This window comes from Onychostoma macrolepis, chromosome 09 (genome assembly GCF_012432095.1).
Source record: "Onychostoma macrolepis isolate SWU-2019 chromosome 09, ASM1243209v1, whole genome shotgun sequence".
Lineage (NCBI taxonomy): Eukaryota > Metazoa > Chordata > Actinopteri > Cypriniformes > Cyprinidae > Onychostoma > Onychostoma macrolepis.
Genome location: NC_081163.1, coordinates 33,861,810 through 33,879,257, shown reverse-complemented (window position 1 = coordinate 33,879,257; position 17,448 = coordinate 33,861,810). Strand labels below are relative to the sequence as shown.

Below are 17,448 nucleotides of genomic sequence, written 5' to 3'. Positions count from 1 at the left end.
TGGTAAAATATAACTTTATTGGTTCAATCGACTTTAATGGACAGGTCTTGCCTAGTACTAAAGACGCCTGCTTCGCCACTGCTGTTGAAACCCTGCAACAGATCAGGTAAAGACAGTCATGCGTGTAGCAAAGGCAGAAAAACAACAGCAGGAACACTTCATTAGCGATCTACTTTTTATTTTTATTTTTTGCATCTACAGCACAGCATTCACTCCCTCAGACAAGTTGCAGGTGATACAGCTGACCTTTGAGGAGATCACCCAGGACATGCAGGCTCTGCTTGGGCAAGATTTTCTGTGGTGCATGGATGACCTCTTTCCAATCTTCCTCTATGTGGTGCTCCGTGCACGGTACTTTTATAAACCTTTCACTGCATATAGACTTATTGGCAATGCAGTTATCAGTTGAAACATTAATGTGTGTGCACTTAAAGAACCTGTCGCTTGTGAATGTGTAGAATCAGAAACCTGGGCTCTGAGGTGAGTCTGATAGAGGACCTTACAGACTCCAGTCTACAGCTGGGACAGATTGGATTCATGTTGACAACTCTCAAAGTGAGAATTAAAGTATATTTTCATTTTGTTTATTTTCACACAACTTCAGGGACAAGTAACATTATTACTTTTAAAATCATAAGGTTTATTTTTGACCTTGATTAGGCTTAAATTCTTAGTTTGAGAGCTTAATGTAAATTTCTGAACTTGAATCTGAATAATAAATGTATGACATGACCCCTTTTAAAGTCTTGATTTGATGAATTTTAAGGATAATCTCGTCACAAACAATCACTGGTCCCCTTTCATTCTCTTCCATGTTTTACTTTAATCTCTTTCTGGCTGTTTATCTCTGCCCTTAGGCTTGCTACAACCAGATTCAGCTTGAGAAGACGACATAGGAGGGGTTGGTTTGTGAGCGGTGCAACCACAGCTTTGCCAACTTGCGCACATTCTTACGGAGTCGGTGCCATTTAAATAGACACGGATTACAGGTCAAGTCAAGATGTGCTCATTTATTTCAGGTCTCAAAAATAAGCTCACTTTCCACTCAAGCACTGTTCTTCAGAGATTAAGTCAATTGTTATAACTGTCGAGACTCTCACATTGACCACCTGACTGATGGTTAAGTTAAGTTACCCCTTGAAGAAACATGTACATTTCAACACCCACATTACCTGGGCAGAAAAGAGACTTTTTCTGTTTTATACAAGATAGCAGAATAAGCACTCCGCATGTGTCACTAAGGTTATTACATGCAATTTTGGTAATAACTGACACTCGTTACTATATATGATATTCTGTATCAGTCTGTCTCTGGCTTTTGCACTGATATTCAGATATTAGAACTTACACAACAAAAAAAACAATGAGGGATTTTGAATGAATTACCTCAGATTGACAGTGACTTGAACAAATACATTTACCCTGTATAGAAATACAGTAATAAACTAAAACCACCCTTATTTATATAAGCAACAGCAATACATTTCAAATATTTTGCTGTAGAAAACCAATACCTAAACTGTTGAAACATTTGGGGTCAGTAAGGTTTTTTTTTTTTTTTTTTTGGTGGTTGTTGTCGTTTTGTTCGTTTTTGAAAAAAAAAAAAAAAAAAAAAAAAAAGTCTCTTATGCTTAACAATGCAGCATGTATTTGATCAACATACAGCAAAAAAAGTAATATTATATCTGCTATGCAAAGCTGAATTTTCATTACTCTAGTCTTCAGTGTCACATGGTCTTTCAGAAATCATTCTAATATGCTGATTTGCTGCTTGAGAAATCTTTATTATTATTCTGAGTGCTGAAAACCGTTATGCTGCTTAATATTTTTGTGGAAACCATGATAATCTTTTCAGGATTTTTGATGAATACAAAGTTCAAAAGAACAGCATTTATTTAAAAATAGAAATCTTGTTGTGCATACTGTTGAAAATTTTAGTCACTTTTAATCATTCATTGCATCCTTGCAGTAAGTTTTACTTACTGATCCCAAACTTTTGAACAGTAGTGTACATAAATGATCCTTCTTAAGGAACTTGGTTCATTATCACTGGCTTTAGGAAATTCACTAAAATGAATCAGGCTTTCCAGTGCTATTTAAGAGAGAGATGGCATTCAAGGACAGCATGTGTTTTGTTGTAAAGCAGTGGCATCAGTTTTTCGAAAACGTAGCTTGTTACTGCAAAAGCTATGAAAATAGTTACTGTCACCCTACTGAAAAATGTATCGCTACTTATAACTTGTAATCAATACTAAATCCTATAGCTGCATCCCTAGTAATAAGTAGTTTTTTTTATTGGTTTACTGGTTTTGTTGCCATTTTGCACATTACACAGGGTTGCAGTGTTTTTAAATAAATGTGAAGTCTTGCTATGTAGGTATTATAAACTGCAAGTAGATATTTTTGACTTAATAGTGTTATTGAAGCCCCTACATGTAAAGTCAAATAATATATTGTGTTGTATTTTAAAATGTACCAGTATAATCCATCTATGTAACTTTGAAACACCATGGATATTCTGAGAAGTTGTTTCCATGACAGCATGCTGATATGAAGCTTTTCGCTGTATGAAATTTGATTTAGTTGTAATTATATTATCTAGTCTTATCAAGCTTTACCAGAGTGAATTTAAGATATTTTTTTAGAACTAATACACTGAAGACTAAAGTAATATTTTTTTATGCATTTTTGCCGTTGACTGAAAATGTGGCATTTGACACTATGCAATAAGGGAATAAAAATGTAAATGGCAGGGCCCCTAAAGGACCTCAGCATTTAGTATTTTGCACTGGAAAAAGTAGCAGTAACCTTCACATTTTGCTTTTCACGAATGCCTTTATTCACGAATCTGTGTGTGTGTGTGTGTGTGTGTGTGTGTTCCTCTAAATGCATCTTTTGTACATTTGAACATGCACTGAAAGAGTTTTGCTGATGTCACACAGCCTTATTGTAAGATCTGGTTGGAGGATGTGCATTTTTAATAACTGATTGCCAAAATGTAGAGGATGGCTAAACATTTATATGCAGTACACTGTAAAAAGTGATAATAGTACATAGTACAAAATAGTACAAAAGTACATAATTAAAAAAAAAAAAAAAAAAAAAAGTTAAGTGAACTTGACAATTCAATTAACTTAAAATTTTTAAGTAAATGATAATTTAAAAAATATCAATTTTTTTTAAGTTAAGTCAACTTTCACTTTTTACAGTGTATATGACTTACTAATAAGAAATGAAACAAACAATAACTTTACAGAATAATTTTCTAAATTTTTAAAAAAATCTTTAAAAATTTAAACCAGCCAATTATTTGCAAATTATAGTATTGTCCGATTAATCATCCTCCCAATATTTCAGTTTGTCGCTAGTTAGTTAGGTCATTGCCATTGGCTAAGGATTGCTTATGAAGATCAAAAAGATCACCTTTACTGTTAAATATAAAGGCTGATTTTATTTTTTTATTTTTTCAAAGGTTTACTGGTTTTGATAAATTACTGTCATTGTTGATCCGAATGTTACTGTCACACAATTTGTAACTGAAGTCATGAAACAAGCAATGATTGAACTGTTCTGTAAACAATTTTCTGGCAGACTACTTTCACTAAAAATGGCATAACTGGGCGATAAACCTAATGTTATCATTTTCCTTTCTGTCACCTTGCTTGTATAGTTATGAACTGATAATAATATAGATAATAGAAAAAGTTGATGAGGTTCAATTTAAGACCATTAAAGTAACATCTGTGACCATCAGCAACGTGATGTCCTTGATTTAACTCTTACTTTATTACAGTTAAAGGAATAGAACCCCAAAAAATGAAAATTTGCTGAAAATGTACTCTTCTCATTCTTCATTGGAACAGATTTGGAGAAATTTAATATAACATCATCTGCTCACCAATGGATGCTCTGCAGTGAATGGGTGCCATCAGAACGAGAGTCCAAACAGCTGATAAAAACATTACAAAAATATAATGGAACTATTTTGGAGTGTTTTTGCTTGTAAAGAGTTCTGTGCGTATTTCTCTCCCATTTCAGACGAGACAACTTTTTCAGAAGAAAGCAATACTATGGTTAGACTCGGAAGCAGCGGTTTGAAGTTAAAAACACCTTCAGAAACATGAATTAGACTCTTGTGACATTGTATTGTGATGTTTTTATCAGCTGTTTGTGCTCAGCACCCATTCACTGCACAGAATCAAATGGTGAGCAAGTGATGTAATGCTAAATTTCTTCAAATCTTTTTGGATGAAGAAATAAACTCGTCTTCATCTCGGATGGCCCGAGAGAGTACATTTTCAGCAAATTAAAATTTCTGGATGAACTGTTCCTTTAAAATAATGCTCATTGCTTCATAAAATGTTTTTTCTGTCTGTTTAGTGTCTATTCATTTGATTGCAATTGTTATTAAGTTAAGTAGACTGGCATTGTGTTTTTATGTTTGTCTGTTGTGTAACGATAATGTCAGGAGAAAGTCTTTTGGATTCATGTGATGTTTTTTTATGATTCTTATTTTCCGTTTGATCTGTGAAGTTGGTGGGGCCGTATTGTGTAAGTGTGAGTGTCTATGGAGCTCTAAAAGCAGGAGGAGGTAAGAAGCTTTGAGTGGCAGGCGGTCCTATGGAAGTGCTCACCGAGAGAGGCCGGCCCCTCGCAGGATTAAGTGGGATAGAAAAGGATTACAATCTGAGTTTCCAGAGACATTTTATAGTAAAATCACATGCATGTTGTCAGGCCAGAAGCAGAAGATCACCTTAATATAAATCTGAACTGACAAGATGCTCCGCAGCTAGAATGAAGAAGCATCAGTGTGGTATGGCAGGACTGTAAGAAGGTAAGTGTAGCATCATAATCTAATCTTCACATGAGGGCCTCTTGACCTGCTTTTGTAACAGAGTTCAGAGATCACAATCCATGAGTGATTTCCTTCTTAAAATGGATGAAACGCCTAAGTTTCCAGATGACTTCCGTTTGAGGTGTTTTAATTGTACTGCAGATGATCGTTCTAAGAAATGACACTGGCTGACCGTTATATTGTTAAGTCTAACGTATCTCCAGAATAAAGTAAATAGGTTTCTTTTTAAGCAGGTGTATTTTTCATTCCAATTTATTTATTTTAATATGTTTAGGTAATTTTTCAGTTTGAGATACGTGTTAGTAATAATTAATTAAAATCACAAGTAAAAGCTATTATAGTTTGTCCTTTAAAACACTGTAATCAGCCAACTCTGCACTCATAATTCATAATTTATGATTCTGCAGCAGAAATGCAAATTATGTTCTTGACTTTAATTTGTTTTACAGCAGGTGAATTATTTATTCCAGCATCATTTTTTCTTAAATACTGCTTCGTTCTCATTAAGTGGTTTTAATTCATTTTCTAGTATTTTTTATACGTGGGTAATTTTACATTTAGAGGCTTTTGAAAATGCCTTTTGCTGAAGTGTGTTGTTTTAAAGCAAACATTGTAGCCAACTAAACATGCGATGGTTCGGCCAGTTTTGCACTCATAATTTAGGATTTCTAATTCTACAGCAGAAATATAGATTGCGCCCTTGTACTCTCAACATTGATTTGTTTTATAGGACTCCAGTGATCTGATGAACAGAGACATTTTTTCATGCGGCAATCAATGGAGGAGGATCCAGTGATGCAACCTGGACATGATGACAATGGTGCGTCTTTGCAAATACATAGAACAGTGATGTTTTGCCTTGACATGCACAAAGGTAAACCAGCAAATCAAATGCTGCGGAAACTTGAGTCTTGTTCTCTTTCACAGATGTGGGTTTGGCTCAGATCTTGACCGAAGTGGTAGAGGAAGTGAGACTGTCCATAGACAGAGACATTAACGGTGCTGATCTTCTGTACAGTCTCCTCAGTGCTCCTTGGCTTTACTCTCTTCTCAGGGTATGACATGCTCATTCAATACTTACACCTTGGCTATGACTATCCAGTTTTGACATTATCCCCAGGCGGGTCATTGGACGCTGTGTGTGAAGAGTTTGCAGCTGTCTTGCACATGAAGGATTTGTTATTTCCTATAGGTATATGAGTGTCTGGTGCAGCACAGTCAAGATGCCCCAAGCCCATACCTGTCTTATTCCTTGAGACTATCTCAGGAGGTCAGTCAATGCATTTTTATTACTGACTTTGCTTTGAAATTTGGGCTAATTTACAGAGATGACAAAATCTGTGATCCTTCCTTCAGTCATCAATCATAAGAAACTATCATGTCATATATGTGACCCTGGAGCACAAAACCAGTCTTAAGTCGCTGGGGTATATTTGTAGCAATAGCCAAAAATATCAAAATTATCCATTTTTATTTTATGCCAAAAATCATTAGGATATTAAGTAAAGATCATGTTCCATGAAGATATTTAGTGAATTTCTACCGTAAATATATCAAAACTTAATTATTGATCAGTAATATATAGCTAAGAACTTCATTTGGACAACTTTAAAGGCGATTTTCTCAGTATTTAGATTTTTTTGCACCCTCAGATTCCAGATTTTCAAATAGTTGCATCTCAGCTAAATATTGTCCGATCATAACAAACCATACATCAACGGAAAGCTTATTTATTCAGGATGATGTAGTAATTTTGAAAAATTGACACTTATGACTGGTTTTGTGGTCCAGGGTCACATATAATAAAGCCATATAATAGTCAAATTTAATCAATGAAACATGTTCATGTTAGTCAAATACTACAGGAAGACCAGTGCATTTAATAGTAAAAAGTTATGTGAACTCACTGATTATATTAAGCAGACCTGGCAGATTTCATTTTCCCATCATGCCTTGTTTCAGACTGTTAAAGGAGACTAAATGTTAAAATGAAGTGTTATTTTTTTGTGTTTTTGCACATTAAGACTATGCAGTTTATTTAAAAAGGAATGACTACACACTACATTACAGTGATAGTCCCTGGAATTACATTAATATGTGTTTGTGCTATTGCTAGCCACCTGGAAATGGGTTATTGATTAAATGATGATTTGAGCGCTATAGCATATTATAAGTCTTCTAAAGTCACACATACAGCAGGAGTGGGTAAACGATGAAAATATTTTAATTTCCGGGTGAAGTAATCCTATCAGCTTCTTCTTTCTTCTGCTGTCCCACAGATTATGGCCAGTGTGCCAGGACTGGCTGCTCCCTCCTTTGAGGCACAAGAACTTTATATTTTGCTGAAATGCCCTCATATGCAGGTTAGAGTGTAATTCGGTTGCATTTATTGCTATTAGAACAATTTGATTACGGTGCATTTATGTAAATGAAAGTCTTTTTGACATTTTATTATGTATTTCGCCCCAGGCTTTGCTCTCTGCTCATGATTCTGTGGCCCAGAGGGACTACGGTCCAGTGCTGCTGCCTCTTCCTGACAAACTGCCTGACAATGAGGAGGCCATGAGGATTGTTTGCCTTGTGAAGAATAAACAGCCTCTGGTGAGCATCAGATCATAAATAGCACTGCAATTTCAAATATGTTAGTGAACAGCTTAGCTGTAATCCCACTTAAATGTTCCTCGTTGCACTACGGTACAATATCATGTAAAGGGTATATGGCATTAAATATTTTTTCTCATCTATGGTAAGAGCTGTATGGTTACGTAATAACAGCTTTTAAAACCTATTGAAATCAGATGTTTGAGTTTTAGTTTATTACATAAATACAAATCCCACCGATCCTACCACTGGTTTTGAACTCGAGTGTGTTCGTTCTTATGATCTGCAATGCTGCTTATTCCTAGATGGATGTTATGGTAAAATGAAAAAGGGTAACACTTTATTTTACAGCCTTCATGTTATACGTTACATGATGTATGAATAATTTGCAAGTAACCCTAAACCAAACCATAATGAAGAACATATCAAGAGAAGAACACATCTTGTCTTGGAACAGTTTTTCTTCAAATGAAGCTTTGACTCAAATCAATATTTACTCTTGTGGCAGATAGAAGCATAATATAAGTGGAATAATGTAAATCCAGAAGGTTGTTGTCACAAAATAATCCCCTTCAGAGAGCTAACTTCCTGTTTTAGCCCGTATCCAGTTCCATCCCAGTAAAGACACAGATCATTTTGTCATTGCAACAGAACGTGCTTTTACTTGTCTGTTATTTTGCCATATTGTAAGATCCCCAAGATTTGTCTTGTAATGTTTGTTGGTTAGCATGCTCAATCCTGTTTTCTCACCTATAAGTGTGTTAAAGAGGGGAAGCCCAGTTACTGGAACAGCCTTAGGCGACTCACAGTGGAGAAACTGGCTTTAGCCAGGCGTTTTGGCTCAGGGGAACAAAGCCTTCTGGGGTTTGCAGGCGGTCTGTCGTCCTCCTCGGGACAGCCGCACTCACTGCCCAGGTATCAGTCCACTGCGAGCTGCAACCTGTGCTGCCAAACTTCCCATCTCTCGGGAGGAGGTCTGAACCTCTCGGCTCCGACCGTTTGTGACTCTGTGGTTATGGGTAAGGCTCAACCTGTCCCAAAGACATCTACTGTTAGCCTGACAAGGCCAAACACTGTCTTACTGTGTTTAATTTTGAAACCAAACTAATCTATCCTGTTTTGTTCTTCATAACTTGAAGAGAACTGTGCAGATGGTGTAGAAACCCTAGTTGAAGATCAACACCGTACATGCACAGCTTGCACCTCCTCGTCTCTAGCCTTCCCACCTGGATGTGGCCTCCATTCCCAGACAGCCCCCTCCAGCCCTCTGCTTCAACGGCATCACTCCATAGATCCCACCCGCTCTTCTCAATCAGCTCTGGTGTTCACGAAGCAACACAGCCTGGATGAGCTGAGGTCTGCCGTCCATACCGTTGCCAGTAGTATGGACCAGAGCAGCAGCAACGCTCGAGATCTCAGGCAGAAGATGGTAGAGGTAACTGAGAGAATGACAGACAGCATGGAGGAAAACGCCCAGGCATTGAGTCTGTTGGTGGAAGTGGTGGACAAACTGCAGGGTCTTATTATCGCCAGCAAGTCTCCAGAAGTGACTTCTAGACCCCAAAATGTCTCAAAAACGGCAAGCATCCCCAACTTGCCCGGCCAGCCGATTGCGCCAGCCAACGCTGCTTGTGTTTCATCCTCATCCTCCTCCTCCTCATCGTCTTCATCCTCAACTGCATCATCTTCCTCCTCTTCTCTAAACTTTAACATGAAGGTTCCTTATGTAGCACCACAATGCAACTCCTGCAAGTCTTCATCATGCCTGACTGGAAACAGGTCTGTAACACCAGGAAGTAAAACTGGACAGACTTCCCCATCAAACGGTTTGACGGCCTCCACTCCTAACGATGACTGTAATACAATACTGTGCCTCTCTAGCAAGAGGAAAAATTCAAAGATGAGGAAATAAGAGTGACTGTGTTCCCACTTCTCTCTCCTCACTTTACTCTTTGCTCAAATCGCTGGTTTTGATTTTACTGAATGCTTCGATGACGTTGTTCACTACAATGGAACTACATGACAAACAGGCAATTACTCCATCTTTTTCTTATTCGTATCTCTTGTTCATCCCATCCACACTCAAGATTCATTGAACATTTCCTTGAATGATGCTTGTTAACATTGTTCAAGAGTATCAAGTGTCCTTGCCTTCAAATAAAAACAATTCTTCATCTGAGGCTCTTTCATCAACCCTATGTGTATTTCCCATAAGTTCCTCTTTGACCTTTGTCACACTTTTAGTTTAGGTCAATTCGGGCATTTTGACTGGATTCCACAATCTCATTACCATAGTGTTGTTCTTCCTAATATTTCATCATAACGTGATCTCCGTTGCACCCACAGCCTCCCTCCACTCATGTGCAGCAGTAAGATTGTCTGTGGGACTCACTATGTGATGCCTGTTGTAATGGACAACCAACTAGTTGACCATTTTTTGTCTGTTTTCCCGTTTTAGGGCGCAACTATTAGGAAGAATGAAAAAACAGGGAATATCTTTATTGCAAGGGTGATACATGGAGGACTGGCAGATCGCAGTGGTGAGTAATTCATTCATTTATCATTTATTTATTTATTCAGATACTTTTTGTTCTTTGAGCTCATACTTGCAAAAAGGCAAAAGTTGAAACAGAAGTAGCACCAGATCATTTCTTCTGAATTGTGATGTACACACCCATGACATGAAAAAATGCGCGGTGGGCGCTTGGTTCTATCCATCAGTTGTTGATAGAACAATTGAACATAGAACATAGATAGAACATCACAACATCAGTGGTGGATGTCAAATTGTAAGAAAGAGGCGGGGTTTAAGCAAACTAAATGATTGGAGAAGTCCAACATACTGTATGTCACCAGAGAGACATCTGTCCTTTCACTGAAAGAATTAATTATGACATGTGATTAAGAACTACGAGGTCAAATAAAAAATTAAAACATGCATGAATGATTCATTCAAAATAAGATCAATAGCATGCATTTAGAAAATAGATTTCATGCAGACTGTGCAGGTTAAGTGTATTGAGAAAGTGATAATTTTCATGTCTTTTAAAAGTAATATACTAACAATAGTAGTCTCTAATGTATGTGTGTGTGCATGTCTTCTAGGACTTCTTCATCCTGGCGACAAGCTGGTGGAAGTGAATGGACAGAAAGTGCGGGGACTGCAGCCTGAGCACATCATTCAGAGGCTGGTAAAGTCAAGATAAAAACCTCTTTTGTGTTTCTTATATCCTTCCCCATTACATAATATCTAAAATTTTCAAGCCATTCCCTACTCTTATAATGACTGTATCCATTCATGCAGTGTCCCACATTTTATAGGTGCAATCTCAAGGAAATATTCTTTTTAAAGTGATCCCTAATACACCACAACCCACCAACAGCCAACCAGCCGTAAGTGCACTGAAAATATCTTAATTGAATATTAACTCTGCACTATGTGAGTATAATATTTAATAAATATATTTCTAAAATTGTATAGAGATATATATATATATATATATATATATATATATATATATATATATATATATATATATATATATATATATATATATATATAAATTATTACATTTAATAAATACTATATATATTTCCTTTCTGTGTTTAAATAAAGACTTATTAAAAGTTTTAAAAAATTGTTGTTAAAAGGATAGTTCTCTCAAAAATGAACATTCTGTCATTAATTACTCACCCTCATGTCGTTCCAAACCCGTAAGACCTTTGTTCATCTTAAGAACACAAATTAAGATATTTTTGATGAAATATTTAATAAATGGTATTTTAATAAAATGGCTCACTCTAGCTTTATTGCTCAGTCAGCTTGGTTCTGGGTCTTGTTCTCCATCATTGCACAGGCCTACTCATGCTGAGACATGCAGATAGTTTAAAGTTTAGTCAACCTTCACTGAATTTTATATAATCAATGAACTCTGGAAAAAAAAAAAAACAGTCAATGTTTAACACTATTAGTTGTCAAAATGAATTCATTGCGACAGTTTTGCCAAACCTAAATCGAGCTCTGTGCAAAGGAAAACAAATCCCCATCTGCATTAATGTGAAACAGCACATAAATGCCAGAATGTAAAATGAGTTATTTTATGCATTTCGTACGTATCGTTTCATTTTCGTACTGTACAAATTAAAGCAAAATTAGCGCATATTTTCTAGTACAACTGCACTGTGCTCACATTTAGCCTACTTGTGCATTAAATTACAAATAAAAAACTTACATAGGCTGTCATCTTGCGCCCTATTGTGATCTCGAATTGCAGAATATTTCAGTACATGTGTTTGAGAGACGTTCTTTTGTATACAAAAACAGCTTTAATCGCAATTTTGGTAATTTCATGATTTAACTGACAATGTATGCTCGTTGTTTCTATTGTGGGTTATTTATGAGGTAGGCCTATAGAATGTGCGCCGCATATTCGCATACAGTTGAAGAGCGTGCGCCATGAGCACAGTAAACGTCTGCCAGGACAGGAAAGTTTGTTTTACTGGCATATAACAACATCTGATCAGACCGCAGTTCACTGTTGTTCTACTGAAGCTCATTTGGCACATACCTTTTCCGCTCATGTTTAACTCGCGAGCTTTGAATTTTTAAGTTGCTATCTATGCAGGGTCAGAAAGCTCTCAAATTTCATCAAAGATGAACGAAGGTCTGGAATGACATGCGGATGAGTAATTAATGACAGAATAAAATTTTTGGGAGAACTATCCCTTTAGTTGATTGTCTCTGTCTCCCATTAGCTGCATGTGAGAGCCATGGTGGATTACAGTCCTCTGCAGGACCCCACGATCCCCTGCCCAGATGCAGGCATGGCCTTCAGTAAAGGAGACTTGCTGAAGATTGTTGACCAGACGGACATCCGATGGTGGCAGGCCAGGAAACTCCACAGTGCCTCATTGTGTTGTGGCCTCATCCCCTCCACTAACCAGTTCAAATGGTCAGTTTTGGATTATGCCAAGTTAAAGTTCTTTCAAAAAATATGTCATTGATCAATTTTTGAGCAAGAATGATATTTATTTCCTTGTTTTGCAGTAAGCAAAGAGAGTTGTGGTGGTCCCAACCTTATCAGGCTCACACCTGCATCAGACCCTGTACGTTAATAACACACACAGACACACACACACACACACACACACACACACACGTGTGTAATTCTGTGCACTCTTTAAGATGTTGGTTGGCATCATAAGCCTCTTAACCCTGCCCTCTCTCTACCCTGATCTAATTACTTTAAAGAAGCTTGAAAGTGTGCTGTTCTTGACATGATCCTTCCTTCATGCCTGATTGACTAGTCCTGTCCACTTTGCGCTCAACCGTTAAGGTTAAGGATAGATACTGTTATTTCTAAACACCAGATGATTCTTCTGCATATCCTTCTGCGGAATTAGGAGCATCTGAAGTTTGAAAGGTCCCTGAAATGTTTTCAGGCTCATTTCAGGACGGATTGCTCAGTGTACTGCTTTGCATAGAGGCTGTTATTGAAGGATAGAGAAGTAGAAAGCTCTATAAGACTTAATAACCACAATCCTGTAGCTCATGACAAGTGACTTTTTAATCACAGTAGCAGAAACAGCTCATTTATATTATCTCAAGGTCAGAGAGAGTCATCATTATTGAAAAATTCATCTATGCATATGTATTAAGTTTACCCCAGAAGAAAGAAATCACGATGCACTAATTGCAGTCTGTTCATTTGATTACCCACAATGTTGCATTAATATTATTAATATACAATATCTTTATTTATTACTAGTCTAATTCTTTGTCGGTTTCTTTGCTTTGGTATGTAAAGTGAGTGCAACAGATGTTGGTATGTATCTTTTTTGTCTTTCCCCATATGTTTTGTGTTAGCTTATGTTTAAATTTATGACTAAAGTGTTTAGTATTTAAACTGTACATTTTAATGTATTTTATGCACTTTGAAATATGGCGCGTGCCACGCGTCACAGGTATTGCTTTCGTAAATTTTTCACTATTGACTACTTTTCAGTGTTTCATAATGGGATTTGTTTCTGTGTTAAACAGAATTTTCAACAAGTAAAGAAATATATGAAACTTGTTTTTATCTATAAGGAATTGGTTTGAATTGAATTGTGAGAAATGTGGGACAATTGTGATTTCATGTTGATTACATTCGTTAAGAACATATAAAATATTTGTATTAGTTGTGTAGTGTAACTCTCTTTGTTCTGAAGGAGAAGAGGAGATATCAGATGAGAACAAATGCATTGAAACAGGTGATTATCCCACTGAATCTATATCTTCATTTATTTAACTTCTGTGTGTTAATATATGAAAGCCTGTTTCTTCACGGAATAATGAAAAAAGTAGCAACTTCTCATCTCACAATTGTCTTTTTTTTTCTCAGAAATGTGAGTTTTTGTCTCGCAATTTACATTTAAATTCTGAGAAAGAAACTTAATTGCAAGATATAAACTCACGATTCTGAAAGAAAAATGAGATGTCAAATCAAAATTGTAACATAAATTGTAAATCGCAAGAAATAAAGTGGAAACTGTGGAAACACTGTGTTTAATAAAAAAAATTTGTTCTTACAGATGGAGATTTTGAGTTCGGTAGGTAAGTCTTTTCTGAGGAAAAAGCATTATATTGAATCATTTAGATTTTATGTAGATTCTCTGATTTGTTATTAAAACATTTGTCAATGGTCTTTAATTGATCAAATCTTTGTTTTGTCCATTGCCAGAGGAGGGTGAGAATGGTGAATATATGCAGGGATTATATATAGGTATGAAATCTGAATTACAAATGTACATTTTGGCTCATATGAACACATAATTGAAAAGTAAATAGTTTGTTTGAATCAGCGGGGTTCCGACACAGTCTGCGTGTATGGAGGAGGAAATCAAACAGTAAGCGAAAGCCGTCATGTTATTCCTGTGGTGTCAGCAGCTGCCATAACACCTCAGCCACCCTTTATGAAGAGGTGGTCCACTACCAGCGCCACATAGACGATCCCCCCCGTCTCATTGTGCTCATTGGTATGGTCGTCTTTGTGCAGGGTTATCTTATCCATACATGAACTGACAATAATTATCATTTGTCTTATTGGCTGTTTTACATGTGTCCCATTAAAGGCTTAATGCTTTTTCGTGTTTTCCACAGGTCCATCGGGAGTTGGTGTTAATGAACTACGCAGGAGGCTAATCAAAATCAACCCTAATACGTACCAGGGACCAATATCTCGTATGTGGTCCATTTGATCCCTTTAACCTCTGACTTAAAGGTTCTGTAAGCTAGTTTTTTAAATATCAGGAAATAAATTGTCCTGACTACCTGCAGATTTTGGAGGGCTAGATTTTAAAGAGAGGCTACGTGATTGAAATTAACAAAATGTCTGAAATTGCTTACATTATTTAACAAAACGGTCTGATGTTATAAGTTGTCTCTTGTTTTGCTCCAGACACAACACGGTCCCAGAAAATGGGTGAGAAGAATGGGCGTGAATATTACTTTGTGACCAAGGAAGTGTTCGCGTACATGGTGGTTAATCACAAGTAATCTTATTGCTTATGTTTAAATACTTTAAAATATATATATATATATATAGTTGACAATCTGTTCTTGAGATTCAGCTTACTGTTGGGTGTTTTAAACAATGTTCAGATTTCTCGAGTATGGAGAGCATAATGGACACATGTACGGCACCAGCTTAGACTCGGTCCAAGATGTTTTGGACAATGGAAAAATATGTGTTATTGACCTTGAACCTCATGTAGGTGTCATTTATGTCTGTCAAAACCTCACTTCTTATGTTTTTATCATTAGTTTGGTTGCAAAGAGTGATGCACATATCTGTTTATTCCAGTGCATTCATTCAGTCAGATCCAAGAAGCTGAAGCCCTACATCATATATGTGCGGCCTCCGTCTCCGGCCCGCATGAAGCAAACAAGAAAAGACCCACATTTTCTTTCCAATAGATACATCAAGAGATACTTTTCTGTAAGATATGCATTTGATATTTCTTGTGGTATTGTTTCTGATAATGCTGCTATGAACATAAGTTAAGAGTGTGTTCATGAATTCTGGTTATGATATGTAACACTGTCCCACTGGTTTTCTCAGGACAAAGACTTTGAGGAGATTGAGGAAGCAAGCAGGACTATGGAGGCCAAGTATCGTCAGTACTTTGACTGTGTGATTGTGAACGATGATCTGCAAGATTCATGCATGGATCTGTTCACGGCTATACAACATGCTCAAGAAGAACCACAGTGGATTCCTGCCAGCTGGTTTGCTCCCGATCATCCATGATGCATAAGAACAAACAAGGGGATTTTTGAATGGATGTAATTAATGTAAAAACAAATGCCTTTGTTAGTAGTTTAGGAAAAATGAACTTTCATGTGAACCCCTGAGTAAAATTGTGCAATTGTTACCAACAATCGTCTGGATTATCATTTTACAGGCAGTACATAGTACATATACTGTAAACACATGTTTAGGCCTCGAGGGTCTTCACTAATGTCTTATGAGATCTATAGGTTTATTTCTGGTGATTTCAACTATGTTTACACTAGTGTAGAAGCATGTGCTCATGCATGTGCTAAAGTTGAGTTGCAAATACGACCAAGTCAAAAGAGCTCTCACAAAAGCTACAGAGAAGAAATATCATTACAAAAGGCTGCAAGACATCACTAAGGCTGATGATACACAGGGCGAATGTATAAGCAGTTTTGCCGGGCAGCTGTTTTGAGCAACATTGCTCAAGCACTTTCCCATTGAGAATGGGTAACACATTTCTATCTGGATACTTCACCTGGTTGCCTGTTGACGGCAGCATTGCTCAAAAAGTTGCCCCGTGTATCATCAGTCTAAATTAAAAGACACAACTGACAGCCTTACTCAAGTTTAAAATGTGTTGTACCAGAAAAACTCTGATGGCGTTAAAGAGAAAGCACAATATCATCAAGGGGAATAAACCCTAGATTTACCTGCAAGATGGCCTGATGAAAGAATGAAGAAACATTTCAATGGAGCATATTGGAGGAACACTATACAAATATGGCCTTCATGTCAGGACACCTTACCGAATTCCACTCTTCACAAATAATATAAAAGGCTGACTTGAATATGCTAATATTAATTTGTGGAGTTCAGAAAAAAATGTTTTATAGCGTAATGTGACCAAACTGAACTTTTTGGACCCATGGACCCAAAAAAAAAGGCAAAGCTTATGAGCAGGAGAAGACCATTCCCATAGTCAAACGTGGTGGAGCAATCCTGTATGAAGGACATTATGGATTCTTGGAAGTATCAGGCCATTTTGGCGAAGACTGATGTCTTCAATATAGAGACTGAAACTGATGATCATTGGACTGCAGAACAATTATCCAATAGTATACATCCACAACTTCTGGGCTAAGATTTAAGAGGAGAGGTGTCAGAAGCTTGTGAGCACTTAGAGGCAACATGTATTAGATGTTATAAAGAATGAAAGATTCTCTGCAAAATTTGTCTTTTGGGGGTTGAATAATTTTGTACATTAATTTTTAGAGCCAAATGTGAATTAAATGCTCTATAATTACAGATGCTTCGGTTGAATTGTTTTCTTATGATATCGTTTAAGGCAGCAGAATGTCTTGCAGGTCAAGGGGTTGAATAATTTTGACACTTTTAAAGTGTTAATGGTCATTTTTCCAAACTTGTTTTTAATCTTCAAAACTATAGGATGGAGGGATTTTTTTTTTTTGCATTAAAAAAATACCAAAGACATCTTAACACATTTAAAAGACATTTTTGAATCTGCCCTTTCTATCATTCATTAAGCATTTTATATATTGTCATATCGTATTGTATTAGCTAACATATTATGTTGACATTTTCTAGTGTCTGTCTGTCTATCTAGAGAGAGAGAGAAAATGAATCCCTTTCCAAAATAAATCTATACATGTTTTGAAATGTAACACTGAGTGTACTCACTTTTCACAGTGATTTTTATTGAAAAAAAAAAAA

General features: G+C 36.6%; 3 protein-coding genes across 6 annotated transcripts in view; all 3 read left to right on the top strand.

The window, feature by feature from the left end:
* als2a (alsin Rho guanine nucleotide exchange factor ALS2 a) overlaps positions 1-3,106 on the top strand; it is a 28,645-nt gene extending 25,539 nt beyond the window's left edge. For all 3 annotated transcript variants that reach the window (XM_058787535.1, XM_058787537.1, XM_058787534.1), the window contains 4 exons: positions 45-106; positions 202-351; positions 459-555; positions 858-3,106. In XM_058787535.1, the coding sequence (XP_058643518.1) occupies positions 45-106; positions 202-351; positions 459-555; positions 858-896 (348 nt within the window). In that variant the 3' untranslated portion in view covers positions 897-3,106. The remainder of the gene's footprint in view (positions 1-44; positions 107-201; positions 352-458; positions 556-857) is intronic.
* Positions 3,107-4,257: 1,151 nt separating this feature from the next.
* On the top strand, positions 4,258-16,897 carry mpp4a (MAGUK p55 scaffold protein 4a). Of its 2 annotated transcripts, XM_058788227.1 has the most exons (21): positions 4,258-4,834; positions 5,586-5,675; positions 5,783-5,910; positions 6,048-6,125; positions 7,135-7,218; positions 7,325-7,456; positions 9,915-9,996; positions 10,562-10,647; positions 10,778-10,849; positions 12,212-12,408; positions 12,504-12,562; positions 13,264-13,281; positions 13,667-13,708; positions 14,030-14,047; positions 14,179-14,220; positions 14,300-14,473; positions 14,598-14,678; positions 14,896-14,989; positions 15,099-15,207; positions 15,301-15,435; positions 15,559-16,897. In XM_058788227.1, the coding sequence occupies exons 2-21, from the start codon at positions 5,621-5,623 to the stop codon at positions 15,745-15,747; spliced, it is 1,875 nt and encodes a 624-aa protein (XP_058644210.1). In that variant the 5' UTR covers positions 4,258-4,834; positions 5,586-5,620; the 3' UTR covers positions 15,748-16,897. The 2 variants fall into 2 exon arrangements, with proteins under 2 accessions (XP_058644210.1, XP_058644211.1); XM_058788228.1 differs by lacking the exon at positions 4,258-4,834 and having other exon boundaries at positions 5,162-5,675.
* On the top strand, positions 7,988-9,790 carry LOC131547566 (uncharacterized protein DDB_G0271670-like). Its single transcript, XM_058788232.1, has 2 exons — positions 7,988-8,475; positions 8,596-9,790. Exons 1-2 carry the CDS (start codon positions 8,472-8,474, stop codon positions 9,366-9,368), a joined length of 777 nt encoding a protein of 258 aa, XP_058644215.1. The 5' UTR covers positions 7,988-8,471; the 3' UTR covers positions 9,369-9,790.
* Positions 16,898-17,448: the final 551 nt, after the last annotated feature.